This window comes from Mangifera indica, chromosome 9 (genome assembly GCF_011075055.1).
Source record: "Mangifera indica cultivar Alphonso chromosome 9, CATAS_Mindica_2.1, whole genome shotgun sequence".
Taxonomy (NCBI): domain Eukaryota; kingdom Viridiplantae; phylum Streptophyta; class Magnoliopsida; order Sapindales; family Anacardiaceae; genus Mangifera; species Mangifera indica.
Window position 1 is genome coordinate 15,144,092 of NC_058145.1, and position 16,148 is coordinate 15,160,239.

Genomic DNA, 16,148 nt, shown 5'->3' on the forward strand with positions numbered 1-16,148 from the left:
TTAAACAATTTTTCAATGTTTACCATAACACTTGAACTCGGAATCTTAAGTTAATGAAAAGATTACTCTGACGTTTAAAGCTTCTAATTACTGAAAATGGTAAAGGCGAATGCAAATATCTAAGTGGGTAACAAATTTAGCTGAAAAACTAGGTGAGTTGGTGATTAAGTTAACTTTGACAAATTGGTTGTGGTTGTGATAAACGGTGGAGGGATGTACCACATATTCAAGAAGGTTGAAGAGGGAAGAGGGCAATCAATGCACTCTAATTTATTCAACTTTTACTTTTATCCACAATGAGTTTATTAATGCTGCTGCTATCGTTTTTAAGGTCTTTTCCAAACTTTCCTCGCCCGACGGTCATCATATGACTTTCTATCCTGATTCTGTAATGAACCCTTGATTAGGATAGATCAATCAATGGCCTGGGACAATCCTTTTTTTGCCTCAAATCTTTGGACATGCCCGTGCTCCGTAGTAGACCTCGCGAACTTCTCCATCGTCATGCTGTGATCATCGAAATGTCATTAATGTATTAATGTTGCTTTTAAAAAATTCAACCTGACTCTGATATCATGGACGTAAGAGAGAGTTAAGGAAATCAGTTCTTTCAGTTACTTTATTTAGAAATTTGTAGTCTTTTTAATAGGCTTGGATATAACAGATAATTACAAAAAAACAATCATGGCCACAAGGGATCGACAAAAGTTAATGAAATTTTTATACAACCTCAGCAGGGTAAGGGTTCAGGGGGCAAGGTAATACTCTCGACCTATTTGATCTAATAATTTTTAGGCCAATCATTTGATTTAAAGTTTTATTTATTTAATACGATAAATTAGATGCTAATATGGCTAAATAGATTCCAATGGGTTTCTCACAAACAAAACAAATGTGTAAATCAATATTTTTCAATTCCAACACTATTAAGATTTATAAATATATAAGAAAGGAATACGATATTACGGAATATGAAAAAATTTATGAAAGCCTATAAGATTGGCCATTCAAAGAGTTAATGTAAATTAGAGATGATAATTTTAGTCTGAATTTAAAAACTTTGACCCTCATTGACTCTAATAAATAGAGAATTATACGATAAAAATGAGATAAGAGACAAAAAATCTTTGTAATTGAAGACAGAGATATATGTATCCCCACCCCATCCTTCCCTACCCCTCTCTATCCTCACCCAACCCCCATTCCTATCCTTATCCCCGTCTTCATCTTTATCTTCAACCTTTTATATTAATATAATATTTGAACTCAGAATTTTAAGTTGATGAAAAGATTATTGTAAAGTTTAAAGATTCTAATTACTGGAAATGGTAAAGGAGAATGCAAATATCTAAGTGGGTAACAAATTTAGCTGAAAAACTAGGTGAGGTGGTGATTAAGTTAACCGTGACAAATTGGTTGTGGTTGTGGTTCTGATAAATGTTGGGGGGATGTACTAAATGTTCAAAAAGGTTGAAGTGGGGAGAGGGCAATCAATGCACTCTAATTTATTCAACTCTTACTTTTGTCCACAGTGAGTTTATTAATGCTGCTGCCATCGTTTTTAAGGTCTTTTCCAAACTTTCCTCACCCGACGGTCATCATATCACCTTTTATTCTGATTCTGTAATAAACCCTTGATTACGATAGATCAACATCAGTCAATGGCTTGGGACAATTAATTTTTTGCCCTCAAATCTTTCAACAAGCCATGACTCCGTAGTAGTCCTCACGAACTTCTCCATGTCATGCTGTGATCATCGAAATGTCATTAATGTATTAACGTTTCCGGAAAGTTTGGTTAGTGTATTAAAATATTATTTTAATAATTTATTATTTTATTTAATTTATAAATAATAAAAATTTTAATAATATTTTATTATTAATAGTTATATGATAAATAATATAAGAGATAATCTGATTATTATCTCTACCGTAAATATTAAAAAATTATCTTCATTTTATTTTAATTATATTCATATTTATTTTTTTAAAAAATAAAATATTTTCAATTAATATAATAAATAATATAAAAAAATATTTTAAAATAATTATACCCAAAAATATTTAAGAAAAATAATATATTAGTATTCTTTTATTATCTCTAACTAAATACTATAATTATTTATATTTACCCAGTTTATCAGATTTTATCAAACATAATAATAATTTATACCTAATAATTTTTAAGATACTCTATTTTTAAGGTAATTCTTTAATTTTAATAATAAAATATTTTTCAAACTAAACACCTATTTTTTTTTAATAAAGAGTCAACCTGACTCGGATATCATGGATGTAAGAGAGGGATGAAGAAATCAGTTCTTTTAGTATTTTTCATAGGCTTGGGTATAACTGATAATTACATAAAGACAATCATGGCCACAAGGGGTATAAATACAAACACAACCACAACAACAGTTTGATCTACAAAAGTTATGAAATTTTTATACAATCTCAGCAGGGGAGGGGTTAAGGGGCAAGGTAATACTCTCAAATTACTTGATCTAAAAGTTATTAGACCAATCATTTGCTTCAAAGTTTTACTTATTTAATACAATCAATTAAACCCCAATATGGATAGACAGATTCAAATGAGTTTCTCTCTAACAAAACAAGCATGTAAATCAATATTATTCAACATTAGCACCATTAAGATTTATAAATATATAAAAAAGGAATACGGTACTTAGGAATATGAAATAATTTAGTTTTAATTTTACTAAATTTTGTTATTTAATATTTTTATATTATATTTAGATAGTATGAAAAACAGATTTTTTCTTTTGAGTATGAGGAGAAGATTTTTTTCTACAGAAATGAAGAAAAAAATTTTCTTCGTAAAGAAGAGACAAAAAAGTCTTATCATTTTAATACCAGAGATGATGATCGGTATCTCCTATTAGGGCAAAAGTGAGATCCCTTTCCATTGTCACCCTTAAAGTAAATTGTCAATTAAATGCATAACAAATGGCAGGTCACATGGGGCCGGGGTTTTCCATTACAAGTGCAACAAAAATTAAAAGGAAAAGATTGGACATTAATTCCAACGCTATATTTATTGAATAAACAGGTGGTATAGATTAAACATCCAAACTCCCAATCTTTCACCCACTTCTATAAAGGATTGGAATTTTGGGGTTTAACTTCTGCATGTAATTTAACCTATGTCTCCTAAAGGTAGTTGGGGCATTATAAATAAGAGTGAGCAAAAGTCTCCATAGGAATTGAAATCATGAGATTCCCATTATTTCAGTTTCAGTTCCTACTCAAAACTGGCACATCACAAGTAGGCTTTGGATTTTGTGGAACCAAAATTGCAAAACTAGCACATCACAAGTAGGTTTTGGTTTTTATGGAACCAAAATTTTGTGATACCAATTGACTTTTACATAGATAATTAAATATATAAATAATATATTATTATATGATTAGATGTTATTTTATTATTAATTTAAAATTATTCAATTATATGATAATATATCATATATATACTTCAATTATATAATAAAAAAAATATATATATAGTTTTATTATACCTTTAAACATAAAATAAATAAAAATAATTAAGAATAACAACTATTGTATGTTGAATTATCCTAGATCAAACTTTATATATTTTTTTATTAAAATAATTAAATTTAAAATTTTTTTTTTTGAATAAACCAAACTTTTTTATTTCTTATCAAATAAATTCAACTTTTATTATTCCTAATTAAATATACAAAACTAATTAAATTATCTCCAAAACAAAACAGAACAAACAATCGTAATTATGCCTATTTAATATTTGCAATATGAAATATTGAAAATTTGGTCTCCTCTATAAAAAAAATATGAAAGTTTGGTTTCTACAATAATAAATTTCAAGAATTTAATTCCTTTAATAGAAAAAAAAAAAAGTTTAATCTCTTTAATAGAAAAATATAATATTTTGATAACTTTAAATATTGTTAACCCGAATAATTAATATATATAGCTATGAAAGATGACACAAGTATCCCACTTGTATTTTCAAGCCTCTAGCTTAGATGAAGAAGTTCAAGATCCCCTTAAACTTGTACGCTGAAATTCTTTTTACTGTAGAAGGTCGAAATCCCTTCAACCTTAGACTTTTGTCAATATTCATAATCTATAAAGAGACTATACTTGTTGAAAAGGTCAAGAGGAAAATTATCGGAGACGAAAATTGAAATTAAGGAATCGAAAATTAAGAATAAACATTAAGAGAACGAGGTGAGAAATTAGGAAAAGAGTTGTTTTTATAATAAACCAATTACCCTTGATTGCTTAACTTTTGTAAAATCAGATTATAGTCCACTTGTTCTATTTTAAACGAAACTAAAAAAGATACAACATGTGTCAAGTGTAAACCATAACTAATTTATACCATGTGTCGAAAAAGTAGTACATCAAAATATAGTTACAAAATGTTCCATATATGCACACAATTAACCATAGGATAAAATGTTTACAATTAATCAAGAACGTCAATAAATTCGTATAATTAACTGTCTAAGTTTAGGAATGACAATAGAGAGAAATCTCAATCTCTGTTTTTGTCTTTATTCTTATCCTCGTAGGAGATATCAATATCCGTTTCTATTACGGGAATAAAAATGATTTTTTGTCCTCTCTTTGTACTCTCTAAATATAATATAAATATATTAAATAACAAAATTAAGTTACTATTTCAAATATCACAAATATCATATATTAATCATCTTAATATAAATAACAAAAATATAAAAAAATTAAAAAATATAAATAATCTAAAACTATAAATATATGTTAGTATTTTAAATAAAAATATTAATATAAAAAGGTAGAGATGGAGACGAGGACGGGAACAAGGGTGGGGATGAGACATATGTATCCCTGTCTCAAACTTGTTCTCGATTTTGAAAATATTTTTCGTCTCCATCCTGGTTCCCGTCTCCTTCTTTGTTTTTATTGGAGAATATCTTCTTCTTGTTAAGATCAAAAAGGGTCAAAAATTTTAAATTCATATCAAAATTATCGTCTCTTTAAGTCTAACTCTTTCATTTCTTTTATCACAAGTCTCCATTTCCTATAGATTTATTGAGAAGTACTTGTTGCAAAAATTATACATCATCCCGAACACCAGCATCATTTTAATTTCATTTTTGGAAAGCTTATCTCTTTTAGCTTGCTTTTAGTGGATTGCGACCGTGGCTTTAAATTCAATTAAATATCCGGCCGAGCAATAAGGTGGCCTTAAATTATTGTGTATCCTTTAATGTGTGATATTTATTAATGCCTTTTTTTAAGTACATATATTCAAATACTTATGGCATATTAAATAGCTAGCTACCAGTATTGCAGCCAAATTAATTCATATGGAAGCCAAAGACATTCTCGTTCTATCTCTATGGGAAAATTTAAGTGGTAAAAATGATGTTTTATATATAATAGAATATAAATTTAAGTATTTTCTAAAAAATATATTAATATTAAACTTTTAATTTGTTTGATTAAGTGATTATGAAGTTAATCATTGAATTTAAAGTTTGTTTTATTTAATATGATTGATTTGATCTTAAAAAGATAATTTGATTCAAATAAAATTTCTTATCACAAAGAAATAAAAAATAAAAAATAAAAAATAAAAATTTATGTCCTGTATAGTTGCATTGTACGTCAAGAAGACCATAGCATCAAGTCTCAAGGCTCTCATCCACAAATCTAGAGGGGTCGATGGGCCGGGCTGGGTCAGGCTCAGCCTATCGAGCTAATGGGTTGGGCTGAGCCTAAAATCTAAACAGTAATAGGCTTTCAGATCGACCCATTAATATTTAAAGGTCCAAGACCCGACCCATATAAAAATGGATCTTAAATGGACCGGACCGGGCTTTAAATATTAAAAAAGATTATTTAAAATTTTAAAACACAAATTATTTTTCAAATTGTAAAACATAAATAAATATATACTATGATAATATTCAAATTGATTGAATTCATTTAATACTTGATCCATTTATAATATTTTGTAATGATAAAATTAAAATTATAAATACAAAGAATTATTATTTATGAATTCAGATATTTTCTGAAAGATAATTGATGAGAGAAAATAAAATTAAAAATATAATAAAATAATTGAAATTGAGAGATCTGTAAATGAAAGTGAAATTAAAGAAAAATTGAATAGGTTTATATAAAAAAATAAATTAATTTAAAAATTAAAAAAAAAAAAGGCCAAGGCTTTTGCTACAAGGAAGAAGCCTTACTTCCCTTCACCTAACAAGGCTTTTGCCGCAACACAGAAGGATATACAAGGTAGAAGCTTTTGTCAGCAAAAATTAAAAAGAAAAAAATATTTTTAAACAGTATTGGATCGGGCACGGGTCAACCCATGGGTTTAATATTAAAGCCCGAGCCCGGCCCAATAGGCCAATAGGCCTAGCCTAGCACGTTACAATATTGGACCGGGTTTTCTCGTGATGTGCTTTTTTTCATGTTTCATATCGGACCTCCATTCGATTTGATCCAATTGACGTGTCTATACAAATCCATTAGGTTGAAGAAAAAATTAAATTGAGAAACTTTTAATTAATAAAAGATTGATTACCGTGATTTTTAAGTTTTTCCCTTTTTTTTTTTTTTGGTATTATTGTTTTCTAAAGGTATCGAGATAATTATAGATTCATGACCGAGCTCACATAACTTTCCTGGTCGAATTAATTTTTCTAAAACTCCTTTAACTATAACTCTAGATTTTAGATAAATTTGTCTAAATTAAAACTTTCTTTTTATCCTAACATAAGTATGCTTACTTATATTTTTTTAGCCGATTTCTCTGATTTTTAAATGAAATTATGAAAAAACTATTTGAACTATTAGGATTTATAAGAGTAAAATGTGTATTAAATAATGTTTTTATTTAGACATGTTAATTAGATTAGACCAAACAGAGGTCTAACCTAAACCTTGAAAATAAGGTCGGATAAAAAAACCCGGATTTGACATTATAGCATATTAGATCCAACTCATGTATCTTTCAAACCAAGCTGTAGGCGTAGGTGTTAGGTTTATGAACCAGACCAACCTAACTCGTTACTGTTTAAATATTAAAAAAATAAAAAATATAAATAACAGTTGGCTTCTGCTTAGTTTTGCTTGTTACAGTAGTCATTTTTTTTATTTATTTTTTCCTCTTACATAAACATCACAAATTTTCTCTATTTTCTAATTTTATTTATAAATCTCTTAATTTTTAATCTTAATTCTTTTATTATATTTTTAATTTGATTTTCTCTCATCAATTCTCTTTCGAAAACTATCTGAATTTATAAACAATAATTCTCTATGTTTATAATTTCATTTTTATTTTAATTTTATTATTATAAAATAATTAGAATAAAATGTTCTCCGTTACAGGTGAAAAATTATAAATAAAATATTTAAGATTAATGTATTTGATTTTAATAATTAAAAAATAATTTATATTAAAAAATTTTAATTAATTTATTTAAATCGATCGATCTGATTAAGGTCTAACTTAACCTTATATATATAAGGCCACACCTTAGGTCTTAAAATTTTTATGAGCTAGTCAACTTGAAGGCTAATCACTGTACGAGTCTAAGGCTTAACCCGTCCAACCCATGGACATCTCTACTCTTGATCATATACATATAATCTCTAAAGTGTTGAATGATATAATTTAGACCCATAAAATTAAATTATTTTAATTAATTCTCTATAATATATATTTATAATTTTAATATTCCATTCCATACACAGTATCAGTTTTACTGTTAGTAAGTATAGTTAAATATATCTAATAAAAGAATTCATACTAAATCAAAAAGCTATTGAAAAGAGGATTTAGAATGTAATTAAATATTTTTCCTATAGTCAAATTAGAATTAAATTATTAAGTTTACAATTAAATTTGTATAATATGATCTTATTTTTTTATAATATATTCATTTAATTTACCTTATTTTTGGATTTGATTGTTGGATTAATAATTTTGAAATTATATAAATTGATTAGGACACAATTGTAACTTTGTAAAACTTAGTGGGCTTTTTGAAATTCGATGTCTCCACCTTCTAGTCCAATATGTACAAATAGTGTTATCGTGGATAATTTTACAACCACTACTGATAATTACATAAACATTAGGGGTTAACATGTAAAAGTAACTGTCACTAAAAACAAAAGAAAGCTAGCCAGTTTATTTGTCAGTTTCTCGATGCGCTAACTTTTGTCTGGCTTGTTTCAGTCTGTTTTTCTCACGGATAATTTAAGATCCACTCCCTTTAATCCATTTTCGGCGTATCTTTTTCATCAAACATGGTACATCCACGATAAAATTAGACGGTGCCAAACATGAGAACACAAGCTCTGTCAGCCTTCTGGGTATTATTAATAAATGACATTAATATGGAAGATTGGTAAAGCAGAAGAACGGTTTTTGATACAGGAGATTTGACAACAATGGGGGATTCTTCTGTGGGTAGTTGGTCCGTCTCATATAGAGGAATGTCAAAAGATAATATAAAGGGTTTGGTTTTGGCTCTGTCTTCGAGTTTTTTTATTGGTGCTAGTTTCATTGTGAAGAAGAAAGGCTTGAAGAAAGCTGCGGCTGCTGGTGTCCGGGCAGGTATTTTTTCCCTTAATTTCAGGTTTTTCTTTTTTCGAAAAATTTTGTGTGGTTAAATGTGTTTCTGTTTACATCGGAATTCAGTGAACTAACTGCAGTTTGTGGCGATTTTGTTCCTTGGGGAGCACGATTGCGTTCATTTGATTGATTATTGATGTCTCCATTCGAGCGTTTATTTGTTCTTTGATGCTGGTTTCTTTTAATTTGGTTTGTTTTTATATAATATTATCTTTGATTGTTAAGAGGTTTAAATTTTAGCTTTTTATATTAACTCTTTGATGTTAGATTGGTGAGCGACAGTATAATTGATATAAGAGTGGGGTTTGGTGAAAGCAGTACTGATAATTTGCTTAGGAATCAGTATGTGAGGGTCATTTGAGTTGTCTTATAAATATATGCCATGGCTAAACTTGTTCACACTAAAGGTGAAAATTTAGTTTCTGTGAGCACCTTTCTTGAATCATAATTTTGTATGAGTCTTGGCAATATGAGATTTAATAAAGCTCTATGAGCAGGCATTCAGTCCAAGAGACCGAAGTGTGGAATTAAGGTAATAGAATTCTTAGCAATCGGAAGACATTTGATGAGTGAGCCTATTTAACAAAGACTGTCAGTTTTTTCTCATAATATGTACAAAATTCAGTTTTCATGATGCTTCAACAAAGAAAGGGGTAGCATTCTTGTTCATGTAATCATATGGTATCCTATGAACTCTTAGAGAAAAGAAATTACCATACTTTCCATTTTGGTATGGATCTTCAGGCAAAACTATCTGACCACTTGATGAATTTGTTGATGAGTAAAGAAACTGCTTAAGCATAGAGTCTATCTTTTGTTGATAATATGTTTCTGCCACAGATTTGGTTGAAATTGTGTTCATAACATCATCTTATTTGATTGCAGTTGTTTGCTTTTTGTTCATTTAATGAATAGAATGGTGGGTTTTTGTAGAATGAAGAGCTGATAATGAGGAAAATTGGTTCATGTTTTCTGTGTTTTATTGGCATTATGATTCGGCTAATATCTAAACTAATTACCAACAACTATTGTGCTTGGTTTTTGCTTCATGTAATTCAATGTTTGTCTGCTTAGTTTTTAATTCAGTGGTTAGGTGTTTGGCGCTACCTTCAGAGTACTGGACTGGCGGTTTAATATTTATTGTTAATCTTATATGTTCCCATTTTATATTCTAATATGCTTATTGCCCATTGCAGGTGTTGGAGGTTATTCTTACCTATATGAACCATTATGGTGGGTTGGCATGATAACTAGTGAGTTCCCTTTGTTCTTATTGAATCTTACTGCTACTGTTGTCTTCAACAAAGGAGTTGGATTGCTAGGTCTATTTGAATAAAGTTTATTTCAATATTTTTTTGAAAATCTTAAAGCATGATGTAAGTTGTTTGTGTACTTATACATGTCTGTGGTAGTATTCTATAATGATTGGTTAGCGATGTATGATCATGCAGATGAGTGTGTGCATGGTGCTGTTTCTGTACACATACCTGTCTGTGGTAGTATACTGCAAATTCATCTTCTGTACTGATTAAATTTGTAGTTTGCTTTCAAATTCTCAGAAATTCCGGGAAAATCTTAAATTTGATCTGCAATTTGAAGGAGTCCATGTTGTTCCTCTTTTGGTTTAGTTTTTCCTTGGGGGTGTACTATGGTATGCAAAAAGGTTTTTGAGTGCACACTACTATGTTTTAAGTTGTTGATTTTGCAAAGTAGGTTTGGATAATTGTGAGTTTATTTGTGGAAAATGTTGCATTGATAAGTTTGTAATGTCTTATAATCTCCAACTGTGATATCACATATTAAATGTAGATGGAAGTTATGTGAATAATCTCTGTATTACTCCTTTTTAGTCTTAGATAATATTTTACAGAAAATCTCTCTAAAAAAAAAAAATTGAATTCATTCCTCTGAAAATTTGTTTTTTTTTTTTTGACTTTTTTTTAATGTCTGAAAGGTAAGATTTCTGACATGATAATTCCATGTGGCAGTGATTGTTGGGGAAATTGCTAATTTTGCTGCTTATGCATTTGCACCAGCTATTCTGGTCACTCCACTCGGTGCGCTCAGTATCATTATCAGGCAAGAGAAAGGCTGTAGATGCCCATATGTTTCATTCTACATGTTGTTGGATGCTAACTTCCATAATTTGTTGCAGTGCTGTTTTAGCACATATTATTTTAGGGGAGATGCTACACATTTTTGGGATTCTTGGTTGTATTCTGTGTGTTGTTGGTTCAACAACAATTGTTCTGCATGCTCCTCAAGAGCAAGAGATAGAGTCTGTCAAGGAGGTTTGGGATCTTGCAACAGAGCCAGGTGATCTTTCTATTAATGCTGAAAATATTTAAATCTCTTTCCTTTCTAATATGATTTTTGAAGTATTATTTGTTTTCTTAATGAGCAATATGTGCATGCATTTTTTAGTACACAATCGGGTACATAGATGATGTGTCATCATGTGATTGGGTGTTTTATATCTTTAATTCAAAATCACCCAATCGTGTGATAACATATCAACTGTATACCCAATTATGTACTCAAAAGTTTATGCACATAGTTTTATTTTTTCTTAATTTACCTTGTCGACATTTTAAATAATAACCTTACTTTTTGTATGTCTCCTGCCAGCTTTTCTTTGGTATGCAGCTCTAGTCATGGCTGCGGTTTTTATACTAATTGTCCATTTCGTACCAGAGTATGGTCAGACTCATGTCATGGTCTATATTGGGATTTGTTCCCTTGTGGGCTCACTATCGGTGTGTTTAAAGTTATACTCATTATGACATGATTTTCCATAGTACTATTTTTTTTTTTGCATGATAAGGATTATTCTACTTTTTAATGTGACTTTCGATAAAATTACTTTGATAGGTCATGAGTGTCAAAGCCCTAGGAATTGCATTAAAGCTAACATTTTCAGGAATGAATCAATTACTGTATCCCCAAACATGGGCATTTGCGTTGGTTGTGCTTGCATCTGTAATCACTCAAATGAATTACCTAAACAAGGTAACCATTTCTTCAAGCATTTCTTAATCGTTTGAAATTTGAAATGATATCATCAACTTCTCTTGAAACTAGTAAATTTATCAATTCTGTGGTAATCTTAGTAGTGGAGCCAAATATGATTGACAGTAGTTAAGAATGGAAGTGAACATGTTTTGGTACATGAACTCCTTTTACCCTCAACGCAACTCTTTATGTTGAATTAGTTATGTGGCCTTCCCAGTGAGTAGCAGTTATCACAGCTGTGATTGCAATGGTTGAAAACAGCATCATTTCATGAAAATGTTAGAAGTTTATGCTAGTTTTACTTGTGATGATGACTACTGTTTAGTAGGCCTATTTATTAAGCTATATATTACATCAATATGCCATGTACTGAGAATACAATTTCTCATTGCATTGAGAAGTCTGACTAAATCCTGACGCTTCTAATATGTTGTGATTCTATAGTGCTAGGCATGTGTAGAAATGATGAACTTGATTTACCTACTGACAGCTGGTGGCAATGATCTCTATTGACTTCCCAAGGCCTTCAGTTCAATAAAGATTGCATGGATTATCTTATGTATTGTGACTTTGTGTTCGTGCATGCAGCCTCAAATTTCTACTTGACTCTGATGATTTCTATGATGTTAAATTACTTATTTGACTTAGTTATTTGGTTTTATTATCATGTTAATCATCTTATGAGAAGTTGCATTGTATTTTTATCCTACCACAAATGGTCTTTTTTGTTTTTGGGTTTGCTTTTATTTTACTTTTAACATTCCTAGAGAATGAACTTAGGTAAATAGCTTGGAGAAGGAATAAGAGCTCACAAGTCAACTGCTGTTCATTGATTTTTGTGCTGTGTTTATCGAGTGGTTTTCTGCTGGAAGTATATCTGAAATTGTCTTTTAATTTGCAGGCTCTTGATACATTCAACACAGCAGTGGTATCTCCTATATACTATGTGATGTTTACATCACTGACCATTTTTGCTAGTGTAATCATGTTTAAGGTAAATGCAGAATTTATTTACTTTTAATTTTTTAACTAGATAAGTTTAAATCATAGATCATGTCAAACTAATTTTGAACATGATGTCAGTGAATCTTATGGCATTACAGTTATGCGTCTAGTAGTTTGAATATTTTGTTGTTTATCTGAAATGGGATGACAGTTTGGAGAGAGGAAAAACAGTAGACTTATATTTTTACTTGCAAAGTAACCCAGATGCACGGATGGAGCTTGGTCTAGCTTTATGTATTTGTTTTGAAAACAAAAAATAAAGTCAACCTCATTTTAGAACTTTTAATGTGTGTAAATTATAAAACAACCTAGCTTCTTTTCAATAGTTCTCATCGCTTTAACTCCCTTCAGAAATTCAAATCAAGTGCAAATGGGCTAGTTTTGAGCAATTTAATTCAGGCTTTAAAGATTTTTCTTCTCAAAAACACTGTTAACAATTCAACTTGCATGTACAGACCCGTTTCAACTGTAAAATCTATCTGAAGTAAAACATCCAAGTGGCCTAATTTTGTGAAATTTAATTGATTTTGAAATATGCATTAAACTTTGCATACGGCGTCGATCATGCTAAGAGATAATTAGTTAGATTAGGTTCTAAACTTCTAAGCAATCTTGCTCATAGTTTGTTTGTTTAAAGTGAACCACGAAAAAAATTTCAATCAGGAATATTTATAGTTTTTTCTTTTTCCATTGACTCAGAGATAATCTGTGATACCCTTAGGTGAATCCCACATCGACAAAGCACGGGAGAGATGCTGGGTCTGTATGTGCTCTGTCTATGGATCCCACATTGGTTAGTGGTGGGAGAATTGGATTGGTTAAATAGCCTGTGAGCTCCTTAACTGTTAAGACGCGTTTTGGGTTGCAAAACCCAGAAATAAACCCATGATGGATTGTGTGTCCAAAGTGGACAATATCTTAACAATGGGCCGGACTATTGGACCTGAGGTGTTACAAATGGTATCAGAGCAACTCTGCGTGTCCTCTTGAACGATGGTGGGACAAACCTCAGCGAGGACGCTGAGTCCCGTAAGGGGGAGTGTATGTGATACCCTTAGACGAATCCCACATCGACAAAGTACGGGAGAGATGTTGGGTCTGTGTGTGCTCTGTCTATGGATCCCACATTGGTTAGTGGTGGGAGAATTGGATTGGTTAAATAGCCTGTGAGCTCCTTAACTGTTAAAACGCGTTTTGGGTTGCAAAGCCCAAAAGCAAACCCATGCGTCCAAAGTGGACAATATCTTAACAGTGGGTCGGGTTATTGGACCTGGGGTGTTACAAATGGTATCAGAGCAACTCCGCGTGTCCTCTTGATCGATGGTGGGGCAAACCTCAGCGTCCCGTAAGGGGGGGTATATGTGATACCCTTAGGCGAATCCCACATCGACAAAGCACGGGAGAGATGCTGGGTCTGTGTGTGCTCTGTCTATGGATCCCACATTGGTTAGTGGTGGGAGAATTGGATTGGTTAAATAGCCTGTGAGCTCCTTAACTGTTAAGACGCGTTTTGGGTTGCAAAGCCCAAAAGCAAACCCATGATGGACTGTGTGTCCAAAGTGGACAATATCTTAACAGTGGGCCGGGTTATTGGACCTGGGGTGTTACAAATGGTATCAGAGCAACTCCGCGTGTCCTCTTGATTGGTGGTGGGGCAAACCTCAGCGTCCCGTAAGGGGGGGTGTATGTGATACCCCTAGGCGAATCCCACATCGACAAAGCACGGGAGAGATGCTGGGTCTGTGTGTGCTCTGTCTATGGATCCCACATTGGTTAGTGGTGGGAGAATTGGATTGGTTAAATAGCCTGTGAGCTCCTTAACTGTTAAGACGCGTTTTGGGTTGTAAAGCCCAGAAATAAATCCATGATGGATTGTGTGTCCAAAGTGGACAATATCTTAACAGTGGGCGGGCTATTGGACCTGAGGTGTTACATAATCAGATTAAGAAGGAATTGCTATGTTTCCACATGTCAGTTTGATTTCCATTCTATTTCCTAATTCCTTCTTCCTAAAATATATTCTGCTGCTTTCTGTTACCCATCTTGAAGGATTGTTGCTGTCCCTAAATAGTTGATTGCTTGATGGCGTCACTGGTGATCAGTCTGAAAAATAAATAATCTTGTTTCTTGGAAGAAATTTCCATATTTTTTACGTTAATTTACTTATTTAATTGAGTTCTTTATTCATTTAGCACTGCTGTTAGTAAAAACTGAAGAGTACCGTCTCAGATGTATATCATGTTAAATGCAGGATTGGGATCGACAAAACCCCACCCAAATTGTCACTGAAATGTGTGGGTTTGTGACGATTCTTTCTGGGACTTTTCTTCTTCACAAAACAAAGGACATGGTTGATGGTGGGTTTATGTCTTTTTCCTGGAAATATAGTAAAATTATCTTTTGCTTCCTAAATTATGAATTGATGTTGCTTAAAAACTGGCTCCATTACAGGTTCATCAGCAACTCTACCAATTCGCTTACCTAGGCGCTCGGGAGAGGATAATTTTGAGTCTGAAGGTATTCCTCTGAGGCGTGTAGACAACATTCGGCCATCATAATTGTACTTATCGGTTCATATCCCCAACGACGGGCATGTGCTAAGCAGAGAATTGCTGCTGTCAACCTGTATATTCTCAGCATTTTGTGCAGACCCTGTGCATTTTTTATATAGAATGATGATGAGCAGAGATGGCAGGAGTTCTCGCCTTCCAATCAAATGAAAACAACACTTCCAGCTACTAATGTGCACACATTTCTATTCCTCCTTTTTCTCCACATGAGGGATTTCTGCGATATTATAATTGTGAGCTGTGTTATACAGTGTAATTTAGCGTAAAAGTTTAGAAAGAAAAGAAGATATGCTTAGGTGCTGAGGGTATGGAACTGAGATTTTGGGTAGAATTCTGGGTTTGACATTCTTCTAGAATTATAATTCGTCAGTTTTATCTGCTGTTGCAAATCTTGTCATTCTTGTAGTGATGTTGATTGAAGTTTTTTCTTGGGTTATCAGCATGTTCAACCATTCAAGCTGGGATTCTTGATTGATGCTTCGTGTTCTTTCAATTCTTTGTTTAAGCTCAGTCTTGTTTATATAATTGTTGGGTGATGGCATTGCTGTGTGTTTTGATGGTTGAACCTGCACTTTCAACAGTATCAGTGTATGCAGTTTTGAGGGCTGAACTACTCAATTGACGAATGAAACTTTTTCAATATAAAAGACTCTGTTGTCTTGGAGAGTGCTTAATTCCATTATCATATAATCTCAAATTAACAAAATACTACAAAGAATTATACAAGATACAGTATTGCTCACGCATAGACATGTTAAAGGTCCTAACAGGCTTGTGGCATGGTCTGACCTTCTTACAAAAGCATGGCCTGCAGACGGCAAGCCTGCAATTATGTAGGTTATGCTAGGCTTGCAAACTATACGCACCCTATTGAGGGCTTGGGTTTTAGTCTATTGGTTGACCTGAAAAAA

At 31.8% G+C, this 16,148-nt stretch overlaps 1 protein-coding gene across 2 annotated transcripts; it reads left to right on the plus strand.

Moving 5' to 3' along the window:
- The first annotated feature begins 8,203 nt into the window (after positions 1–8,203).
- On the plus strand, positions 8,204–15,710 carry LOC123224858 (probable magnesium transporter NIPA4). Of its 2 annotated transcripts, none has more exons than XM_044648597.1 (9): positions 8,204–8,632; positions 9,847–9,903; positions 10,687–10,729; positions 10,806–10,966; positions 11,279–11,406; positions 11,522–11,659; positions 12,564–12,656; positions 14,919–15,024; positions 15,119–15,710. In XM_044648597.1, exons 1-9 carry the CDS (start codon positions 8,467–8,469, stop codon positions 15,223–15,225), a joined length of 999 nt encoding a protein of 332 aa, XP_044504532.1. In that variant the 5' UTR covers positions 8,204–8,466; the 3' UTR covers positions 15,226–15,710. The 2 variants fall into 2 exon arrangements, with proteins under 2 accessions (XP_044504532.1, XP_044504531.1); XM_044648596.1 differs by having other exon boundaries at positions 8,205–8,632; positions 10,639–10,729.
- Positions 15,711–16,148: the final 438 nt, after the last annotated feature.